Here is a 24,244-nt window from a genome sequence, read left to right as displayed (position 1 = left end):
AGTGGACTGCCTGAGCCCGCGGGTTCGAGACCTGCCTGGGCAACTTGGCAACACCTCATCTCTACAATAAACCAAAAATTAGCCGGGTGTGGTAGCGCACGCCTGTAATTCCAGCTCCTTGGAAGGCTGAGGCGGAAGGATCACCGGAGCCCAGCAGGTCGAGGCTGCGGTGGCCGGGAGTGGCCACTGCACTCCAGTCTGCGCGACAGAGTGAGACGCCAATTTAAAAAAAAGAAAAATTCTTAAACACATTTTTCCAAAAACCAACCATTTTCTCACAACAGAAAAACACCCACATTTAAAATACATGTTTAGTACAGAATAGAGTAGACGATATAGACTCAATAAATATTTGGATAGGCGGATAGAATATTATATTTTGTTATTCAGTGCTGTGGTTCTTATATATCTGAATAAATGCATAATAGTTTTCAAACTGATAACTGAAGATTTTGGTAACATTGGACTAGTTTAATTGACTGTATGTGTTTCCTAGAGTTGCTGTTAACAATGTAAAAAACAGTAGCTAGCTCCAAACGACAGGAGTCGATTATCTCACAGTTCAGGAGCAAAAGGTTCAAAATGAAGGTATCAGCAGGATAGGCTCTCTCTGAGACTGTGAGCAGAACTCTCCCCTCCTCTTCCCAGCCTCTGAGGGTGTCTGGCCATCCTTGTGTTCTACTTGTAGATACATCATTCCAGCCTTTGCTTCACTGCCATCTGTCTTCATATGGCATTCGCATATCTTTTAAGTCATTCTCATGTCTTATAAGTCAAGACACCAGTTGTGTTGAATTACGGGCCCTCTACTGCAATATGACCTACCCCTAATCAGTTACATCTGCAATCACCTTATTTCCAGGTAAAGTCACGTTGTAAGGTCCTGGGGCTTAGAGCTTCAGCATCATAATTCAACCTGCAACAACGGCTATACTGGATTCTGTTTTTGTACAACAAAATGTCCCCTTGGTAGTAGCAAAGTTTAGTAAGTTCCAGAGATTTAAAAAAAATTTTTTTTAAACTAATAATAGGAATGCTTATATATAAGCCACAGTAGGAAGAAGCATGTGAGTGATGATTTAGATTACAGTTACTGTTTAAAAATCATTTCCCCCCTCCTTTCCTTGATGTATGACTAGTCTAAAATCAAGGCCAGCAAGATATAATCTAAAAACACTAGGGAGCTTTCTAATATTTATTATCTGTAACATACTAGATGTCTAATTTTGAACATTATCCTGCAGCTAAAATAATCATATTACTTTGTCTAATGTATATGAAAATATAAATAGCTTAGTCGTCAAACTTCCTTAAGTAGAAGAGTCTAACACACATTATTATGTTCCAGATTCTTCTCTGAATAAGAAACAATCTGCAAATAATAGAATATGATATGAACGGGCAAAAACGATCCTTTAATACATATAAACAGGGTAAATAAACACGGAAAGTGTAACTATGTAAAGCATTGCACATTTGTATTTTAATACTAGATGCTGTGATTCTACGGTTGCAGTTGGTTATATCTCCCATTTCATAGATAAGAAAACCGAGGCACTAGAAAGACAGATTGACTGCCATTCACCTAGTGCTGGGAGAGAAGGGTTTAGCTCTCAAGTCTATTAGCTCACGGCCTCATTCGTTTCACACTTGCTAGAAAACGTATCTCCTGCTCAAAAGAGCAGCTTGATTGGAATTCTGCTATGGGCAAGGGGCTGAGACAGATGCAAATTGATATGCGTGGTCCTTATTGATAAGCTGGTGGCCACATATTGATAAGAGAGAACAGTGCAAGATATGCACAGGAGATACTAAGACCACACAGCAATGTCCAGTGAGTGCTCAAAGAATAAGTACTGTAGGATCATGGGAAAGAGAGCAGGATGGGGGGGAGGAGAGAGGGAGCCTCAGAAATTGAAATTGTAAACACAAACTTTATAAAAAAGAAGGACTTGAGCTGGACCTTTAAAACAATTGAGGGACAAATCCTATATGCAGTGGGGATTTATAAAAATTTGTCAAAAAAAAAAGCCGGGCTCGGTAGCTCAGCCTGTAATCCCAGCGCTTTGGGATGCCAAGGTGAGTGGATCACCTGAGCCTGTGGGTTCGAGACCCGCCCGGGCAACTTGGCGAGACCTCATCTCTACAATAAATCAAAAATTAGCTGGGTGTAGTAGCGTGCCTGTAATTCCGGCTACTTGGAAGGCTGCGGTGGAAGGATTGCCGGAGCCCAGCAGGTCGAGGCTGTGGTGGCCAGGAACGGCCACTGCACTCGTTTGGGCGACAGAGTGAGACTCCAACTCAAAAAAAAAATTGTACAAGCAGGAGAGTGTAATAATTAAATCAATGTTTGAGGAAGATGTATGTGGTAGCCACAGTGCTTCTCTGTTCATTCTGGACAGTTTGTCTGAGACTTTTTCCTCCTCCTCATCACCCCCTCCACCTCTGCCTTTCGTGGTTAACTTCGATTAGTCTTGAAAACCCAGTCTGGGTTTTAGGAAACCCCTTTTTAGATCTCTCCATGCAGGATCGCACAAACATCTTCCCTTCTCTGTGTTGGGAAAGTTAGCCTAGTACTTTGAGCTTATTTTTCTGCATAGCAGTTGTTCAGAATTATTTGTCTTCCCATCTGGCCTGCAAACTACTTGAGATCAAGACCTATGCATGCTTCCTTTTGGTGACCCCAGCACAAAGCATGCATCTAAAACATGGCAGCTGTTCAATGAACATCTGTTCTTTGAACTGAGTAGTGAAGATGTTCAGGATGTGTTAGAGGGAAGGGCCCAGGCCCAAAAGACCGGTTAAGAAGACACTTGATGTTTCAGGCACTAAGTCATGAGCGTTTTAAAGAGAGCAGCTTCCCTGGGAACAGTAAGGAAGTGGTGAAGTGGAGAAACATTGACTAATAGAAAGCCCAGATTGGAGGTTCTGAGCCTGACTTACCAGGAACACGAGAGGGCTGTGAATTCTTGCTCTTTTGTAGATGTGCTTAACTGGGCATCGGGAACTTCTAGAGGACTCTGCATTGTATTTCAGAGAGTCCTTGAAGCCCTGAAACTATCTACAAGTTTATGCACGTGAGGTCATATGTATATTTCCCTTGGGAGAGGCTTCACAGTTGGAGGTCCAGGCCTTTAAACTTGTAAAGCACAACGGTTCTATTCAAAAGCATGGTAATATCTGAACAATAGTCACTATCTTTCTGAGAGGCATCATTATTTAAAAATATTGACTGCTGTAGCATCTCATGGTAGCTTTTATCAGTTGTTGAAACCAGATCACTGAAAATAGAACGTCATATTTCAGAATGAGAGTCCTGGCACCTTCTTGCCATATAAAAAGTCATGTAATGATTTGCTTAAAGAATAAAGTAAGGCCGGGCTTGGTGGCTCAGCCTATAATCCTGCGCTTTGGAAGGCCAACGTGAGTGCATTGCCGGAGCCCAGTAGGTCGAGGCTGTGGTGGCCGGGAGTGTGCCACTGCACTCCAGTCTGGGTGACAGAGTGAGACTCCAACTCAAAAAATAAATAAATTAATAGAGTAATAGGGCAACTCCCTCGGGTCCCCTCCCACTGTGGGAGTTTTTCTGTCCTCTTAATAAATCCCGCTTAAAAAAAAAAAAGAATATATAGTAAGGATATAGTAATTTTCTTAAAGAAGTAATTTGTAGCCGGGTTTGGTGGCTCAGCCTGTAATCCCGCACTTTGGGAGGCTGAGGTGGATTGTCTGAGCCCGTGGGTTCGAGACCCGCCTGGGCAACTTGGCGAGAACTCATCTCTACAATAAATCAAAAAATTAGCTGGGCGTGGTAGTGCACGCCTGTAGTTCCAGCTACTTGGAAGGCTGAGGCAGAAGGATCGCCGGAGCCCAGCAGGTCGAGGCTGTGGTGGCCGGGAGCAGCCACTGCACTCCAATCTGGGAGACAGAGTGAGATTCCAACTCAAAAAAAAAAAGTAATTTGTTTAAATTACTTTACTTATCTAAGATTTCTCTTTTATTATTCACTGGAATAATAACAATACCTGCCTCTGAGTGCCGTTGTGAGGCTCCCTTGAGACAATGTGTAGTCAATTTTTAGTGCTCAGTGTTAACTCCTTATTATTTATATTATTTACATTATTATTCTCATCCAGTTCTCACAATGACTGACCATTCACTATAGAGCCAACTTGTGTTAGATAATTCCCCTTTACTGTATCTCATTGGACTCCCAGAGCATATTTGATGGATATCTAGTTTGACATACAGGTTATCGATGAGGTGCAGACACACACCTCTGTCCACACAGCTGATGAATGGCTGAGCCAAAACTACAACAGGATGGCCCGGAGTCTGATAACAGGTGAGAGAGAGTTTAGAACCGAGAGACAGTCAGTGACAGGAGGAGAGATCTAGAGAAACTGTGCTAAGGAGACTTCTCAAAAGAGACCACATTTACCACAGGACACGGGGTGTCACGGTTTTGCTGGACTAGAGATTAAGCTCAGGCTTGGCCAGGCTTGGATGTGTACGTGGGTGAATGTGAGGCATGTATGGGTGAGAGAAAGAGAACAGGGAAGTTGAAGGGGTGGGTGCAGTGGCGCTTGCCTGTAATTCCAGAACTTTGGGAGGCTGAGGCGGGAGGATCACTGGAGCCCAGGAGTTTGAGACCAGGCTGGGTAATGTAGCGAGAGCTTCTCTCTATAAAAAATACAAAAATTAGCCAGGTGTGTGCCTGAAGTCCCAGTTACTCAGGAAGCTGAGGTGGAAGGATCGCCTGAGCTCAGGAGACCAAGGCTGTGGTGAGATGTGATCATGCCACTGCACTATAGCCTGGCAGACCGAGTGAGACCCCCCAACTAAAAAAATTAAAAAAAAAAAAAAGAAAGAAAGAAAAGAAAACAGGGACTATGAGACTGGATATGAGAGTAGATAATTCGTGCTCAGCTGCGGTAATGATTATAAGATGCTCGTTTACTTTGACCTGTTGAGTATGGATACAGATTGGAATACCAAGTGTACCTCAAACACTGTCCAGACGTGTTTTTATGTGACAGACAGTGTTTTTAATTCAGCCCACGGGGCCAATAGATTATTTCATACATACATGCATACATACCATGAGGTAACTGATTGGAAAGTGACCAGCAATTACCATGGACCCATGTAATAGCCTGTGTCCACCACTGTCAAAGATCATGTTGTTTTTTTCTCTTTGTGGGCAATCCTAAAATTTGGTTTGGTTAGCTCCACCTCTGGAGGGTCCCAGAATGACTCAAGCCCACTATACCAAAGCTGAGATTTCAAATAATAAGAACAGGAACTCGGAAGAAGATGAGTCCAAGATTTTTTTCATTAAACAAAGACTCTGAGGTTAAAGAGGAAGAAAGGGCCTACTCCAGTATCCAGCAGGACTGGAGGTCAGGAATGGGTCATTTTTACAACAAACATTGAGATTGTCTCCTTTCATTTTCTGCAGCTTTTGCCTGTGCCAGACCCCTTGAAGCCCAATGGTTACATTTGGGAGCAGATGCTGTTTTTGAAGCAGATAGATCGTGTTTGCATATAATAAGAAATTCATCTCTTGATTACTTCGTTACTAATTGTCTATCCGGCATTTTTGCTGCTCATTCTGTTGCTTTTGGCTGCTGTTCCTTGGATAATTTTAGAGGAGGGGCAAGGAAAAGGCGAAATGAACCACAACTGGTTCCAATACGAACTCACCAAGAACACATTCCATACATCGATTGAAAGGGTGGCTTTGAGTTACGTTTTGTCTAGGAGGCAGCAGGAGTTAGCTCATTAGCTTTGACTCCAAATGTCTCTGAGCTTCACTCACATCTCTGGCTCCTACCTTGACTGTGAGACTGGAAATAAACCTCATCAAGCTTCTACTCTCTTACACGTTAATGAAAGTGATAATGCCGACTTCCTAGGATTTTTGTGAAGATTAAAAGCAATCATCTACATTAAGTACCAAGGGTGTGGAAATGCTACGTCATACGTGGCTATTCACAGCTGCAGTCATTATGGATAATTAGGAACTGGCTGTGGATGACCCTTTCATTAGATGGCTGAATGGCTTTCTATTGCTGTAGGTTTCACTGGACTGTATTACGAGCAGGGTTGTTACTTAAATGACTCTCTAGTGATAATTCAGCATTATTTGAAGTTGTAATAAGTCTTGCAGTATTCTTGTCATTATCCTAAAATTATCGCACCGTTATACTAAAAGTAGCCAATTTGAAGGTGGATATATATATTCTCTACCTTTTAAAAGTCTGTATTCCATTCCATTTAAAGTGTGTGGTAATAAAAACGGGAAAAAAATCCCGCAACCCTCAAAACCATCCTGTTGCACATATTATCTTTCTTAGGAGAAAGTTACAAGGAAGACATTGAAAACAGCAAGCATAAAATGAGCTATTTTCATTCCAAGGGTCTTTCAGTTTCAATGTTCATGCAGTTAGCTAGGGTTCTGAATGAGTTAAAATTTTCTAAAAGGAAACCTTATTTTACTGAGAAATAATTTAGTTTCGGTAAATTTCTGCTGCAGCATGTTCATTGTTTGGAAGAATTATGACTAAGAAGCTTATTAAGTATTTGACAAGTGAAATAACGATCTAATTCAACTGACGGCCCAAGCTGACTTCTAGCTGCTGAGATGGGTCTACCTGTCGGATGAACCAGGGTCCCTGCGTGGTGTACCCAACCTGGGCAAACAGTGGCAAATAAATGCTCGCATAGACAAGGCTCCTGGTGGGAGTTGCTGATGTAGGAAAAATCTACAGCTCCCTCTTTTAAGAATGTTACATTTGGCTGGGCACAGTGGCTCAACCTGTCATCCCAGCACTTTGGGAAGCCAAGACGAGAGAACTGCCTGAGCCCATGGGTTCGAGACCAGCCTGGGCAACTTGGTGAGACCTCTTTTCTACAAAAAATCACAAAAACTAGCAGGGTGTGGTGGCATGCATCTGTAGTTCCAGCTACGTGCCTGAGCCCGGCAGGTCGAGGCCGCGGTGGCTGTGAGCCTGCCATACTGCACTCCAGCCTTGACAACAAGAGGGAGATTCCAACTCAAAAAAAAAAAGAAGTGTCATATTTGTGTTTTCTTTCATAAACAAAGTTCTTAATCTGGTTTTAAAACTCAGATTGATGTCTTAGCCATCTGTGAAGCCAGTAAGTACTAGCTTTTTTATTTCCTTTTTATTTAAATTGGAAAATGAGGTTCAATGGTTGCTTTTAACTTGGAATCATAGAAGGTCTTTGCCTGAAAGGATCTTTTGAGGTTCTCTGGTTAATTCTTTGTTCGCAGATTGGGCAAACTGAGGCACGGAGAGATGAACTTGACTAGATGTCCTAACTCATGGCCCTACGTTGGAGGCATGGGCCAGCTCCCTTGTCTTTTCCCTTCCTGTAATTGTGTCTTTTATTTCCTTTGAACAAAATCTAGTTCTCTTTCCTTTACACGTTGACAGGGCCTACTGGGAAGAGATCAGGTGTGCTCATAAAAGCTGAAGAAAGTCACATGGATGGTGACACCGGGTGGATGATAGGTTATGCATACTTCTTTTCCTCAATACCCAACGATCTTCTCCAAAGACCACTGCTCCTGTCCCTGCTCATAGTGTCTTGCACAACTGCGGGGACTGTCTTTGATGGTGTGAGAAGCTTAAACACTTAGAGATGATGGAGGGAGACTTTAGGCTTCTTAGGAAGGAGCCAGGCAAATCAGAATTTCAATAGGACCCTCACCCTGTTTTGTAGGGCAATTGTTACTTCAAAAGATGGAATATTCTCTTCCTCCTTCCCACCAAAGATTTATCCAAGAAGAAGTTATTAGCAACCCAGCACTGATTGTGGAGTTGTGGAAAATGTGAAATTTGGGAAATGTAATCTGGATAATAAAAACAGAAGATTTCACAATATAAACACTTCTGATTCACCCATTTTAAAAAAGCATTTTAGATGCAAATGTGTACATGTTTCAAGATTTTTCTTCTTTATGTTTTTTCTTTAATAGATTTAAAGTAGAACAAAAATTAGACTTCAAAAAAGCTTTGTATTCTTTGAACCTAACTGAGATATTTAGACACGGCTGTGACCTTTCTGGAATAACAGGTAGTGTGTTAAACAATTCTTTTATTATCATGTTAATATGTCTTAAGACTATGTTACTAGCTGGTCTTAAAACAAAAAGAGCAGTGGCTCCAGTAAACATACTCATGGTGAATAAATGACATGGACACATTCAGTCTGTAAACAAGCACTCTATTTTGCATTTCAGTAGTTTTCCTTAATGAAAGTCAAGCAGCATTTTAGAATGTTAGGTAAGCACTTCAACTCTACTTCTAATAAAAATGATGTAGGTAAAAGTATTACATGGGCTTCAATTTCTGCCCTATTTGGATTTCCTTATCTGAATGACGGAAATTACAACTTTCTGTCTCTCATCTAAGCAGATGAACACAATTAAAAAATTGTAAGCCTAGGATCAGTGACATACATCTATAATTCGAGCACTTTGGGAGGGTGGGGTGGGAAAATCACTGGAGCCCACGAGTTTGAGACCAGCCTAGGCAACATAGTGAGACCCTCGTCTCTACAAAAAATAAAGTGCCTATAGTCCCGTGGGACGCTGAGACAGGAGGATTGTTTAAGCTCAGGAGTTTGAGACTGCAGTGAGCTATGATCATACCACTGCACTCCATCCTGGGTGACAGAGCAACACCTCATCTCAAAAACTAACAAGCACTGTTCAAAGAAATCAAGGATGACACAAGAAATAGAAGAGTATCCCATGCTCATGAACTGGAAGAGTCAATATCGTCTATAACCCAAGGCAACCCATAGATTCATTGCAATCCCTATCAAATTATCAGCTTCATTTCCCACAGACCTAGAAAAGACAACACAGAAATTCACACAGGAGAATAAAAGGGTCCCAGAAGCTAAAGCCTTTCTCAGCAAAAAGAACAAAACTGGAGGCATCATACTTTCAGACTTCAAGCTTTACTTCAAGGCTACAGAAGCCAAGACAGCATGGTGCTGGTACAGGAATAGACACATAGACCAATGAAACAGGGCAGAGAATCTGGAAATAAAACCATGGACCCTCAACCAATTCATCTTCAACAAAGCCAATGAAAACAAACACTGGGGAAAGAAAACCACATTTAGCAAATGGTGCTGGGAAAACTGGCTAAGTACATACTGAAGAATCAAACAAGAAAAAGAAGTTCTAGCCGGGTTTGGTGGCTGAGCCTGCAATCTCGCACTTTGGGAGGCTGAGGTGAGTGGATTGCCTGAGACCATGGGTTCGAGACCCGCCTTGGCAACTTGGCGAGACCTCATCTCTAACAGTAAATCAAAAATTAGCCAGGCATGGTAGCGCGTGCCTGAAGTTCCGGCTACTTGGAAGGCTGAAGCAGAAGGATTGCCAGAGCCCAGCAGGTCGAGGCTGCGGTGGCCGGGAACATGCCACTGCATTCCAGTCTGGGCAACAGAGTAAGACTCCAACTCAAAAAAGCAAATAAAAGAACTAACCAAGCCGGGCTCGGTGGCTCAGCCTGTAATCCCGCGCCTTTGGGAGGCTGAAGTGAGTGGATCGCCTGAGCCCACGGGTTTGAGACCCACCTGGGCAGCAAGATCTCATCTCTACAATAAATCTAAAAAATCAGCCGGGCGTGGTAGCGCGTGCCTGTAATTCCGGCTACTCGAAAGGCTGAGGCGGAAGGATCGCCGGAGCCCAGCAGGTCGAGGTTGCGGTGGCCGGGAGCAGCCACTGCACTCCAGTCTGAGCGACAGAGTGAGACTCCAACTCAAAAAAAAAAAGAACTAACCAAAGAGAGAAAAGAAAGAAAGAAAGAAAGAAAGAAAGAAAGAAAGAAAGAAAGAAAGAAAGAAAGAAAGAAAGAAAGAAAAGAAAAGAAAGCGGCCAATGTGTTTCAAGTTACTTACCATCTTTTAAATTCTTCTGTTTTTTAAAGGGGGCTTAAACTTCTCTGTCTGATGGGGTTTTGTGCTATAGTGTGAAATATCGTGGGAATGTTTATGTATTTCTATGTAACTATTGGGGCTTTGGCGAGTACTCATTAATTTGATCACTCATCAGTTATGTGGGTAAAGAAATAGAATGACTATGCTTTCCTGGTGGAGGTGGTGCAGGCGGGCACATCGCCAAAAGTGTTCATTATCACCCTCACACATTATGGCGCTCCTGGTTCCCACACCAACAGACGGAACCGGCCTCTTTGACAGTTTCAGCAGCGGCAAGTGTGAGACAGTCCGCGTCAAATCCTAATGCAGGCGCTCTACAGTGTGCCCTGGACATGGCTACCTCGCCTGCCCCCAGTAAACCAAACCAATCTCAACACGTCTTCCGCTTCCTGGTAAGCTTCTTTGTGGCCTGAGGACGCTCGCTCAATGTGCCTCAGATGTTTCCAATAGCCACCTCTTCTGCAGATTACTGGCAGTCTGTGACTCTAGAAAATCTTCTTGTACTGGCAGATTTTTAAAGAAAACGTCTCCAAAATGCTTTGTAAAAGAATCTGTTCAAGAGAACAACCCCAAGTAGAGGAGAAGGAGCTTGCAGTAGTCTTAGAGGAAGACTATCCTCCTGACCTTGGGGACCATCCTCCTGCATTTCAGTTAATTCACTTTGGGAGTACAGGTGTCCCCCCCAACCCCACTCCATTTCACAGGCTTCTGGCACAAGACACACTCAGAGCCACAGACTTATTTATCTGACAAGTATTTATTATAAGCCAACTATGTGCCAGGCAGCTTTCTGGAGCATGTTTCCTTCGTCTGCCTGAGGACACTGTTGGATCTCGCTGGTTTCACAAAGTCACTTGTCGCTGCTCCTGGACTCCTGGCTCCACTCCACTGCCTTGAGGAGACCCTCCTTGGAGAGACACTTTACACATACCTCGGTTCCACCAGGGAGGAGGTCGTTCCCTACCAGCTGTGTCCACACCAGAACCAAACGTCGTGGGACGCCATCTTACTCTGGGACATTTGACAGTTTTAAAGCACAGCTTTGAAGTGATTTTGAGACAGATGACACCAAAGTTCTTTAGATGTTCATAGCCTCCCAGTCTTGAGGAAAGTAAGTTTTGTCTTAAACTCAGATCAAAACTGAGCACAGAATTTGAAAGACCCACTGGCTTTGAAATTGCCTACACAGGGCAGGATTCACTCAGATCTGGAAAGCCTCTTTCATCCTGTCTGTGGACCACAGCTAAGGATGGCAAACCCTTTGTCCGCTCAAATGTCTCACTTGTTAGAGACCTGATCTGAGGCTCACACCCTCCCATCTTTCCCTTTTATATCAGGGAGAAATGCAACCGCTCCCTCTGTGTCTGTACCATCTCTGGAAGAGCTAAACACAAACCACCCTTATTGCTAGCAACTTGACTACATGGGACAATGTCTCTTCGTTTGTCCCCATTTCATTGCTTGTTGGAAAATGCAATTAATTTTTGACTTAAGAGGTAATGGCCCTTGACTTTAACGCTTAAATACAATTTCGTGTTTTTCCCCAGATTCATCCGACGTGTATGTTTCCCAAGTCACGCAGAAAGTTTCCTTTGAGATCAATGAAGACGGCAGTGAAGCTGCTACATTGACTGGTAGGATACGTGATTTCTGGGCAAGCAAAGAGGAGAGGTGGGGAGGGTGGGCCCTGGCAGTGCCCTCTCGCGGTGCCGGATCTATTTATCCCCTGTGTCTAGCATACCACAAGAGGAAGGAGAGAGTTGTCCTGACTTCTCTTCTGTAATCAAGCAAAATGAAAGGGAAGGGACTTGACTAATGTTGAGGTCTGTCTGCTGACATTTGCTCCTCTGCGAAGTGGATTCCCTGCCAACAAGCAGACGGGACCTAAGAAGAAAACTTCAGGGCTCAAATGGGAAATCATTGCTGTTTTGGAATGCCCACTCTTTTTTTCTTTTTTGAGTTGGAGTCTCACTCTGTTCCCCAAGCTGGAGTGCAGTGGCACACTCACAGCCACCCCAGCATCGACCCACTGGACAATCCTTCCGTCTTGGCCTTCCAGATGGCTGGAACTACAGGTGTGCGCTACCACGCCCGGCTAATTTTCGATTTATTGTAGAGACGAGGTCTTGCCAAGTTGCCCAGGCTGGTCTCGGACCTATGGGCTAAGGCAATTCACTCACCTTGGCTTCCCAAAGTGCTGGGATGACAGGCTGAGCCACCAAACCCAGCTGGAATGCTCACTCTTAAGTCATGTACTTTATTTCATTTCTTCATGAGATAAGTTTGTCTCTACTTTTCTAACTTGATTCTTGTGGTTACCTCTATGGTCATGGGTCTCAAACTTAGCTGCACTTAGAATTCCTTGGGAAGTTTTTAAAACTCCAATGCCAAGTCCACACTCCCAAATAGTGAAGTTCGTATCTCAAGGTGAAATTCAGGTTCCACTATTTTCTCAAGTCTCCCCAAGTGATTTGAATGTGCATCAAAGGTGTAGAACCAGTGCCGCATCACAGCCTACAGTTTCAATAGCATCACCTGGGAACTTCTAGGAAATGCAGAGTCTCTGGCCCAACCCGAGACCCATCAATTCAGATCTGCATCTTCCAAGAGCACCGGGTAGTTTGTGTGTGTTCCAGTTTAAGAATCCTCCACTGCTAAGTTTCCTTGAACGAATGACATTTGAAGTAGTATGCTATGCTGTGAATAAGTGCTACCTAAAAAGTCATTGAGAAAAGTCTTAAAACCAGTTAGAAATGGACAAGCAACAAGTCCCTCAAAAGTCTATTTAATTCCTCAAACTATTTGGATTTTAATCAATATTTAAAAGCTAATCATCATTTAAAACATCTTTTGATAAATATCTAAAAATTTATGTTCACGTAGCGGTTGATTTCTTGATTGATTTGTAACACAGCATAAGGCAGGTGGATTTCTTTTTTAAATTTTGGAGTTGTGGGGTACAAGTGAATATTCACTACATAAGTGAGTTACAGGTGAAGTTTGGGCATAAGTGGACCCTCTCCCCCAGTAGTGGACCAGGTATCCCGTGTGTTGCCACATGCCTCCCTTCCTTCCCTAGTAGTATCCAGCAGCTGCCCTGTGCTCATGTGACCGGCGGTTAGGGCCTGCTTATAAGTGAGTACATGAGGTGTTCAGATCTTTGTTTCCGGGGTTGGGCCAAAGGATTTTGACAGTGGGTGGGACTCACTGTTCTCTAGTCCACTGTGTCATCTCCTGAAGGATTTTGCTTGCCGTGTCCAAGTAACTCAGATTGCAGGGGATGGACTATATCAGTCCCTGGAGAAATCAAAGGGTACATGTGGATGAGGTTGCTGGCTCATGTAGACACATTGTCCTGCTGCTTTTTTTTTTGAGTGGGAGTCTCACTCTGTCACCCAGGCTGGAGGGCAGTGGCATGCTCCTGGCCACCGCAGTCTCCACCTGCTGGGCTCAGGCAATCCTTCTACCTCAACCTTCCAAGTAGCTGGAACTACAGGCACACACCACCATGCCTGGCTAGTTTTTTTTATTTATTGTAGATATGAGGTCTCGCCAAGTTGCCCAGGCCGGTCTCGAACCTGTGGGCTCAGGTGATCCTCTCACCTCAGCCTCCCAAAGTGCTGGGATTATAGGCACGAGCCACCGCGCCCGGCCTTGTCCTGCTGCTTTTAAACAGAACAGGAAGAGTCCTTATAGGTCATTGCCTGATTTCGTTACCTTGGTGGAGAAACAGGCCCAGCAATGTAAAGTGTCTTGTCGAGGTCTTGCTACTAATTGACAGTAGAGTTTGAACTCAAATCAGGATCCCTGACTTCCCTCACTGTAAGACTAAAACTTTCTAGAAGGCTGAAACAACCATCAAGGGGAGGCAGATGAATCTATGGTGATCATGACATATGGCACCTTAGAATAGGCAGCGTGAGTATTCTGACTTTCAGAAATCTGCTCAGGGGTTCCTCAAGGACCAAAAAGCCCAAGAATACACAGAACGTGGGATGGGAGCAAAGCTGACTTTGCCTTTTGGATTTACTTCCGTAATTGAGACATGAGCCTGTGTTCACTGGTAGTTTGCACAGCAAGCTGTGATACTCTGGGTAGGAGAGGGCCACTCATATTACTGTGCTAAAATCTTATTTCACTGTCTTTAAATTCTAATTATACATATTGATTTTATTTTTCCTGGGGTCTGGAAAAAGCATTGTACAAAATCATTGCATTATTGCTCAAGCTAATATCTGGATTGAGTGAAGAAACATTTAATATTGAAAGGAAAAATAATGCCAACCTTTAAAATTTTTCCATCCTAAACATTGACAAATGTCACAATGGAACAACACAATATAAATTATTGGAGTATATAATTTGTAAGGCAGAAAATCTTTGCTTCTAATCTCATAATAAAAATCCAGAATCCATATTGTAAGCAAATATCCCATAACTGGAGTGAGCGTTCCCAGTGGTTGAGAATTTCTCATTTTCTGAAACTGTACAAACACTGGATATCAGTATTTGTAATCATTAACGATGTAACATTACAAAGGAATTGATTTTTCACATATTAATGTTATAGTATATTATCTTAGTACAGTCTTCTTAGTCATTTGTACTCTTTCATTTTTCTCTGTTCTTTTTATTTTCACGTCCCTTGTAATAGTGTCTGTCACTTCTAAGAGATAGTTTATGATTAAGGATGTTAACATTTTGTCAAACATTACTAATGAAATATACCATGTTTTTTCCTGTTTTAAAAAAAATCTTGGTCGGGCATGCTGGCTCAGTCTGTAATCCCAGCACTTTGGGAGGCCAAGCTGAGAGGATTGCCTGAGCTTGAAGGTTCAAGACCAGCTTGGGCGACTTGGTGACACCTCATCACTACAATAAATCACAAAAATTAGCCAGGCATGGTGGCGTGCATCTGTAGTTCCAGCTAATTGGAAGGTTGAGGCGGGAAGATTACCTAAGACCAGCAGGTTGAGGCTGCGGTCGCTGTGAGCATGCCACTGCACTCCAGCCTGGGGGACAAAGAGTGAAACTACAACTCGAAAAACCAAAAATCCCATACACCTTCACTGTGCAAATCCTAAAAGCTCTGAGTTTACAGAATAACTTTAAAAAGTAAAAAAAAAAATCAATTTGAACTAGATGGTGGTATATAGAAATGAATATATCTAAATAGAAATTAAGAATTGAACATATTATGAGAATAAACCATCTAATGTAAACAAAAAGTGTGCAGAAAATTACTCTTTAAAAAACAAAAATTTTTCAACTACTTCTACTAAATTGAATCTAGTATCTGGCTTTCCTCTTCATTGAGTATAAATATGAAGTTAAGGATTATTTTGTGAATGACCCAATATTGATTCTTCTGCACTTTGATTTTAAAATGTATTGCAGATTTCTTTGTGTCTTGAAATGGGTTATTTTTCCACATGTTAATTCCTGACACGAAATGACCTTTCCTGTGTATGAAAACTATGGTGAATATGTTTACTTTACTGATTATTTTCCATGTGCATATCTAAATAACTGCTGTCTCTGTTTCATAGGCATGCATGTCCCTGTGATCATGAGTCTGGTTCAAAACCAGTTCGTAGCAAATCATCCATTTCTGTTCATTATGAAGGATAACCCAACAGGTACGTTTCCTGAGAATTCTTTGTGTTGGGGAGGACTGCTTAAGTTAAGCAGACCTAGTTCTAGTTGCTAATTACAGTCCACATACCTGAAATCACTTGTCTTTTCCACGAACATTGACTAAGTTGCTCTTATGTACCAGGTGTTGTGTTTTAAGAGATGACAGGTAGTCGGGCGTGGCGGTGTGTGTCTGTAGTTCCAGCTCCTTGGAAGGCTGCGGTGGAAGGATCGCCTGAGCCCAGCGGGTCGAGGCTGCAGTGGTCGTGAACGTGCCACTGCACTCCAGCCTGGGCGACAAAGAGTGAGATTCCAACTCAAAAAAAAAAAAGAGATGGCAGGGGCTTAACATAGGCAGTGGTAGTAGTAGCTGCCACCGTGACTTATGTAGTAGCCGTGTATAGCTACCTCTGAAGCTAACCATCCCAAAAGGTTACACATCGGACTAATAAAAACACAGAAAGAGCCAGGCCTGGTGGTGGCGCTTGTAATCCCAGCTAAAGGAGGCTGAGGTGGGAGGACTGCTTGAGCCCAGGAATACAGCCTGGGCAATGGAGTGAGACCCTGTTTCTTTAAAAACAAAACACCTGGAAGAAAAGATACAGTAGTTTGAAAATCCTCCAAGGTGTTTAAAAAAAAAAAAACCACAGAAAAGGATTATGCAGTTTGGCTAAGTTTGTACATCTAGAAGGTATGAAGGTAAGAGGCCAGGTCAACTCTCTCTCCATGATGCCACGACAGGAGTGGAAATTGAGAGGTGGTGAAAGATGTCAGAGGTGGATGCGAAACTAGCACAGGCTCTGATGGAGAGTGGGGAGTCAAATGATTCCAAATCTCCAGTGTGGATAAGTGGTGACATGTGACGCAGTGAGAGACAAAGGGAATGGAAAAGAAGCAGGGACCTGAATTGGCACTGGGCGGTGTCAACACGTCTGGAGAGATGTCCCAGAACTTTCTCTTATGAATAAAAGAAGCCAGGAACATGAATACAGTGGGGGAAACGGTCTTCAAGTTTCTGGTGAGGACACTTCAGTCATCCTAATGCCCGCGTGAGGGCTACAAACCCCAGGAGAGCAAAAATGGTATCTCATTCATCTCTGTGTCCAGCCCGGTATCAACATTTGGCAAAATCCCTTGTACATGATGTCAGCGCCCCTACAGACTGAGAGTGGAGAGTTGGGTGTCAGCCCTGGGCTCAAGTTCCAGTTCAGTTAACTAGCAGTCCTGAGACGACAAGTAGCTTATCCTTTCTAAATTGCATTCCCCCCCCTCTCCTATTTGGACATAACATTGGAACTCATCTCAGAGTTAAGGAAAATAATATGTGGAGCCTGTAACCCCTGTGCTTGGCACATACCAAGTGTTTGTCATGTGTCATGAATAAATCAATAAATATAAATAAGTAAATGACAAAATAACTAATGAATGAAAAATATAAAGTGGTTTACAAGGAGAAGAGACATGGTTAATTTCAGAATCCGGATCTGTTAGACAAACTAGGGATACTGATATTATTGGTCCATCGAGGGATGTACCTCTTCCTTTTTTTGCCCCCAGAAACCAATGCAGAGTGACCCTTCTGCAAGGCATATCTTAAAAACAACAAACCAGTTCTAGAACTGCTGAGATTGCATTAACACAACTTCATTTCTGGTAGTGGATGTGTCAGTGCTGAAGTATACTCAGAGTATGTCATTTGATCTATATATCTTTAACCTTTGGATAACTCTAATTTGTTACTATTAGTATATAATTATTGAGTATGGAGACAGGATGAAATAAAGCTGCACTGGCACAAGGAAATAATGGCATTTAGAATAATTATGTTTGACTCTATTTTCTAAGTTATTGACTTGTTATATGCTAAGGCCATGTTACAGCTATCAGTAAAACAGCTAAAATTCAAAACTCAGAACAATCCACTTATTTATTTGTTTGTGATAAAGCTTAACTATCAGACCTTAGTGACAATTTCCCCTATTTTATGATCTTTATTGTAATGAGACTTTCTAAACTCCTTGAAAGTATTATCCTAAAAGAATGGCCACTCATCTATCAGAGGCTGTAAGTTGTTGTTATATAAAAATGTAGAAGGGGCCATTGTCTTAAGACAGCACATAGTAGTTTGTCCATTTTTCTCTCACAAATAAACTCAAGAAATCTCTGAGACAAACGGAGATGTAGTTTAGCATCACCACAGTGACCTATGACATGGCTTCAGGCTTTACATAAATATATTCTGTTGAAGCATGAAGATGAATGATTTTAGGTTTAGTACAAACGATTTGTATTTAGCTTTGAAGTTTTCTTTTGGCTGAGCCTCTTGTGCAAAATCTCTATATTATTTGAATCTTCCCACCAGGTGAGTTTCATATTGCAACATGTTCATCTAAAGCCCTTACCAAGTTAAACTTCCAGGACAATAAAGCAACTTTTGCAGGCTGAGGGTGTGGCCCAACTTTAGAGACTTGGAGAAAAAAATTGGGAGACATGCTGCATGAAAGATGTCATGGCTAAGAAAACAGTGAATCTTGATTTTTTTTCTTTTTTTTTTTTTAAATTAACAGAACTTCAGACATCATAAAAATGGCCACATTCAGAACTCTCCTGGGTCCTGGGTTCAGGGGAGAAGAAATTGCAGAATATCCAGGAAGAAATCTTTCTTTTCTAGTCATGAGCTTGGTTGTGCTGTTGTATTTTAATATTAGGAGGTAACAGTTGCTTCCATCTGACAGAGATGTATATAAATATATTGATGAATATGGGCAACACCTATTTGAGAAGACATGAAGAGAAAAAGTGAAATAATAAGGAATTCTGCTTCTGTCTGCTTCTGAGTCCCTAGCCGTTATGTCAAGAGAGGTTCACTAATCCATGCAATTTAGTAGTGAGTGGATTGATGACTACATGAAGACAGTTCAAAATGTGAATCTCCTTTGTGAAAAAAATCATCAGACTGAAAGCTGAGACAAATGACTTTCATGTAATATTCTGCATTTCTGAGTGTTTAAATTTTTAAATTATTGCCTTCAATTATGAAGTTAATGTCCATAGAACTTATTTAGAAAAATTTCCAAACAAAAATTCTGATAAATGTATTAATGTCACAGTATTAAGAGTCATTGCCAATTTCTATTGTGCCTAAATGTAATAGTTATCCCGGGCAAGGTATTTATGCATCCTTATCTATCTGGAAAAAAAAAAAGTTCCTTTTCTCCGTAATTATTTTTAGATTTTGGGGCAAGGCTTTATTGACTATAACAATTCATAATAAATAAATTTATAATTATTAATAAGGAGAAGAAAAGTAAACTCTGCTGGAGATGATGTCCATTTCCGTGTTATTGGCTTTCCTAACAGTGTGTCTGTCTTTGGACCGTGGAGATAATGAAAAAGGGCTCTCCCATTGTAGTTTCAAATATATTTAAATATCATTTTCGTGAGCTTTTAAATTATGCTAAAAGCCGGGCTCGGTGGCTCAGCCTGTCATCCCGCGCCTTTGGGAGGCTGAGGTGAGTGGATGCCCTGAGCCCGCGGGTTCGTGACCCGCCTGGGCAGCGAGACCTCATCTCTACAATAAATCAAAAAATCAGCCGGGCGTGGTAGCGCATGCCTGTGATTCCGGCTACTGGGAAGGCTGAGGCGGAAGGATCGCCGGAGCCCAGCAGGTCGAGGCTGCGGTGGCCGGGAGCGGCCACTGCACTCCAGTCTGGGCGACAGAGTGAGACTCCAACTCAAAAAAAAATAAAATAATAAATAAATAAATTATGCCAAACGCAACGTCTTTGAAATTAACTGTTATTACGTGTGAGTGTCATACCAAAGCAGCATTTGACATTGATCCATCCAAGCCACTTCCCCTCGCCCAGTTGAAGACAGAGAGGGACAGAGAGGGAAGGATTTCAGCACAGCATTTCTCTGTTTTGGGGGTGTGTTTTCACTTGCAAACACAGTGACTGGAAGCAGGAATTTGCATTTGTGCTGTACATTATATCACTTTGGTGAGGATTTGGAGGCACGAGTAATATAAAAATGTTGTCTTTGGCAATAAAGTAAGCTTTGATTCAGAGCAGAAGGAGAAGTGGGAGGTTAGCCTTTTCACCCTGAGGGCTGACACTGCATGCACAAGAAGATCCCTGCTAATGCCTTACATTTGAAACTCTGCCATGCTCATCGTCGTGTGATTATGCTGTGTTTGCTGGGATGGATGTCTATATTTAGAAGAACGCCTCGTTGCCACTGTGTTTTTGCTTTCCTATATGGAAAACAGAACTAATGCATTCATTTTCCGTGTCAAGCTGTAGTGGGTGTTAATTTACTTCATACATTGCCATAAAATGGTTAATAGTGACATAATAATGAATTTGAGAAAAAAGGAGGTTTTGCTAGTAGGCATTGCCTATTTATTGCAGAGAGAAAAAAGACCACGTGATGTGTTGAAATATTAACAATAACTATGTACTGTCAGTTTTTTCCTCCAGAAATTCCTCAAGTATGCTGGGTTTTCTTTTCTTTTCCTAGAATCAATTTTGTTTATGGGAAGAGTGACAGATCCTGACACCCAAAAGATGAAAGGAAGAGATTTAGATTCACTGTGAATGAAAAGCACAGCCTGGAATAAAAGATGATTCCTACAGAATAATTGATTGGCAAAATATCGCCATCTTGAAGATATTTTCTATATATCTGATTTCTTTTCTGTTTTGAACAGTGCCTGTATTAATATGTATTAACCGAGAACTGCATTGATTAATAAGTAAAGTTAGATATGCATCTGTTTCTGTTCTTTCTATGTGTTTTACAAAATCTGTATGAGTCAAAAGCCGTGAGCTCCCATAAAATATCACCACACATATGTTGGAATAATCCTAACATATATTAAATGTCAAATTCTTGTCTTAGATATCAAATTCCTTATAGTCCTATACCACAGCCTGACTGGATTCTTATGCCTGCTGCACAGAAAAGAGCCAATGCACTGAAGCAGCAGTTGTTGCTGTAGAGTTTAATCATCACAAAACAACTGAGTGGGAGGACAGCAGGTATTCTCAAATCTGCTCCCCCAAGAATTTGAGGCTAGTGTTTTTAAGCAATAATTTGGTGGGCAGGGAGCTGCTGACTAGCTGGGTATGAAGCCATGGGAGTGTCAATATTTTGTGCACAGTGCCAGTTGAATCAGCTCCCTGATGTGAACCATGGGTCGAGGTGGAATAATGGGTTTACTGGGACACAAAGTCAGAAAAATACCTCAAATACCAGTCTTAGGTTTTGCAGTAGTTATGTTATCTATAGAACAAGTCTTGTGACCAGCAATAGGAAAGTAAACTAGGAACAATAGCCGATTACTGTCTAACTAGTCTTTATCTTAGTAGAAAGGTATATGGGATGTGGCATCCCCAGGGTGAGAGCTGTTCATGCCCCTTGGCTGATCAAACTTCTGAATGCCATCAAGGAAGGCTGCATGACTGAAATCTCACTGTTTAAGGAAAAACAAATGTATCCATCTTGTGGGTCACTTCCCTGGCGGTCAGGACATGAAGATAATCCCTTGTTCTCTATTGAAATGACTATGTGCAAATCATGACGCAGGGAGGAAGGCAAGCTCATTAACAGATTTGTTGACTCTAACCATGCCTGCAACTTTGCCTTAGGCCTTTTCCACAGCTTTTACTCCGTGGCCCGATATTAAGTTTATATAGGTGGTTCCATCTAAAATACTAGACTACGACGCCCTTAGGCCTAGTAGCATTATGCAGAGAGTGGAGAAGCAAGGTCAGGACAACTTAAACATGGTGTCATCCTGGAATACTGATTAAGGCACAGACCCAGTATCCCAGGCAGTAGACAAACTCTGGGTATTCCACTAACCATAACTTGCTATCCATGTGTGGCATTTAGTGGTTACCTGTTTTAATACCTTTTGGTACATATCTATTTTTCTCTTCTGATTTATGCTTTAAAAAAGAATGAAGTAATATCTTTTGCAGGAACTTGGATGGAATTGGAGGATAACATTCTAACTGAAGGAATGCAGGAACAGAAAACCAAACATCACAGGTCCTCACTTATAAGTGCGAGCTAAACTGAGGATCTGCAAAAACACAGGTAATTGTTTAATGGAAACTGGAAACTCAGAACGAGGGTGGGAAGTCACAGGGCATAAAAAATAATCCATCAGGTACAACACGCAGAGGTGGGGGTGGTGGTGGCTACACTCAAAGCCCAGACTTCCTTGCCACTATACAATACAGCCATGCGACCAAAAACCATTTGTACCTCCTAAAGCTATCAAAATAAGAAGAAAAAAGGAAGGCCAGGTGAGGTGGCTCAAGCCTATAATCCCAGCACTTTGGGAGGCGGAGGTGAGAGGATTGCCTGAGCTCAGGGGTTTGAGACCAGCCTGAGCAACACGGCGAGACCTTGTCACTACAATAAAAAAAAGTTAGCCAGACATGGTGGCACATGCCTGTGGTTCCAGCTACTTGGAAGGCTGTGCCGGAAAGATCACCTGAGCCCATCTGGTCAAGGTTGCAGTGGCTGTTAGCGTTCTACTGCACTCCAGCCTGGGCAACAGAGTGAGACTCCGGCTCAAAAGAAAAAGAAAGAAAAAGAAAAAAAAGTAGAAATGCTAAGAAGCTTTATAAAGCTCCCTCTTTTTATGGGTGAGAGTGGCAGCTGAATGAGTGGGATTCAGAAGGCGGACCTTCTACCACTGTAGACTCCTGAGCTCAGGAAGTGTGCAAGCCAGGATTGTGCTCTATGAAGACTAAATGCAGAACCTTTCCCCTAAATACTCCAAAATAGCAGATTAAATATCAAGAATAATACTCCAATATCACTTCATGCAACAAGTTTCATAGTTTTTCCTTTTTTGTGCTAATGATGTAAAGTGCCCTATTTGTCATGACAATTTTTGGCACAGACCTTAATGATAATAGCTACCCCTCACTGAGCCCTAATTGTTTGCCAGGCACTGAAGTAAGCACTCTATTTACATTATGTTAATTATATCAACTTTTTAATGAAATAGTATTTCTCCTCTTCCTGATCAAGAAAGTGAGACTCATAAGTTAGTCAAAAAAACACATAACAGATAAAAACAATGGGTAAATTTGAACTCAAAACGATCTGAGCTAGCAGTCTATGACCTTGATCACTGAGTTTATACTCCATTTGTGGGGAGGAAAAAATAATTTTCTTTCTACTTTTCATAGTTCTTAGCTAGGACCCCTTGTAATAAAAGATAGATTAATAAGAGAAAAACAAATAGAAGTTTATTGACATGTATACCTCATGTATATATGGGAGATACCCAGGGAATGATTAATAAATCTCAAAGAAGTGGCTTAGAATTCCAGTTTACACAGAACAATATGTTTTTGGAGAAGTAACAAGACAAAGAAAAAAGGACTTTGAATTTCTAAAGGTGGCAAATTGTAGGAAGGTAAACATTTCTTCTCTGGTGCTATCTCCAGGCTGATGAAAGATTGAAGTCATCTTCAATGAACAAATTGTGTCTTAACTGGGAGAGGGGAAATGGGACACATTGCACATTTATGCCCTGTTTTTGACTTAATTGAAGTGGGATAAAGAACTTTTCTTCTATCTGCTTCTTCTCAAGTGCCTTCAGCTCAAAATAATCCTTGTGCCAAAGGGGCGTGTTTTGGGGTGGCATATTCTGCATCCCTTGCCCGCCTTCTTTAGTCTTCAAAGTCTAGATGTCTATTGCAGGGACCCTGCCTGTTGACTGTCTAAAGGCTTGCTAAAAGATCATGGGCACAAGTCATACTGATTAATAAGAGAAAAGACATACAAACTTATTTAACATATACACATGGGAGTCTTCAGCATGAAGACCTGAATTTCATGAGTTACAGAAACTTAATACCATCTTGAGGTTCCAGGAAGAATGGGAGTTTGGATTCTGGTAAAACGGGTTATGGGAGGAAAAGAAGAGGAATTCTACTGTGGGGCAGCAAATGATCGCCAAGGAGAATGATGGATAATTGGGGGAATGAAGGGATAGGGAACAGAGACTGGCTTGTAAGCAGGTCTCTCTGGAAGTTGAATTAGCCTTAGAGACAGGCATTATTTTATAAAATGGTTGGGCCAGGTCTGGTTCCATTATTTCTCTTCTCTCCTGCCATAGATGACATAAAGACAGAGATGACATAGCGACAGCAGGGAGGGGAAGCAGCTTCTTTGGAGGGAAATGCCAGCGGGGTGGAAGGTCAGAGAGACCCCGAGGGTTCTTCGTTCAGCAGGTCAAAGCTCCATATGTTAGGGCATCAGTTTCTGAGCTCCAAAAAAACAAAGAGCAACACTCAAGACATTCCGAAGACAACATTAAAATGAATTGTGATTGCTTAAAACCATAACATAATTGAAAGTTTCTGCCTACACTGTCAATTAGAGCTTATTTAGATATAACACAGGAAATGCAAATCTACATGTTAATGATACATGTTTGTGGCGTAAACTTCTAGTCCTTCCGCACCCATGGAACTGGTTAAAAAATATGCTTTAGCCGCGGGTTCGAGACCCGCCTGGGCAACTTGGTGAGACCTCATCTCTACCATAAAGCAAAAATTAGCCGGGTGTGGTAGTGCGCACCTGTAGTTCCAGCTACTGG

The 24,244-nt window shown here is 41.9% G+C and overlaps 1 protein-coding gene across 1 annotated transcript in view; it reads left to right on the top strand.

The window, feature by feature from the left end:
• The window catches only part of SERPINI2 (serpin family I member 2), a 32,765-nt gene extending 12,372 nt beyond the window's left edge, over window positions 1-20,393 (top strand). Inside the window, exons 5-8 of the mRNA XM_008061288.1 lie at window positions 8,003-8,100; window positions 11,526-11,612; window positions 15,528-15,617; window positions 20,134-20,393. Of these exons, the coding sequence (XP_008059479.1) occupies window positions 8,003-8,100; window positions 11,526-11,612; window positions 15,528-15,617; window positions 20,134-20,210 (352 nt within the window). The 3' untranslated portion in view covers window positions 20,211-20,393. The remainder of the gene's footprint in view (window positions 1-8,002; window positions 8,101-11,525; window positions 11,613-15,527; window positions 15,618-20,133) is intronic.
• Window positions 20,394-24,244: the final 3,851 nt, after the last annotated feature.

The sequence above is a fragment of the Carlito syrichta genome, unplaced genomic scaffold (assembly GCF_000164805.1).
Source record: "Carlito syrichta isolate Samal-C Ts95f unplaced genomic scaffold, Tarsius_syrichta-2.0.1 Scaffold305193, whole genome shotgun sequence".
In the NCBI taxonomy this organism is placed as follows: domain Eukaryota; kingdom Metazoa; phylum Chordata; class Mammalia; order Primates; family Tarsiidae; genus Carlito; species Carlito syrichta.
Note: the sequence above shows the minus strand (reverse complement) of the source record. Positions and strands in the feature narration are given on the sequence as shown.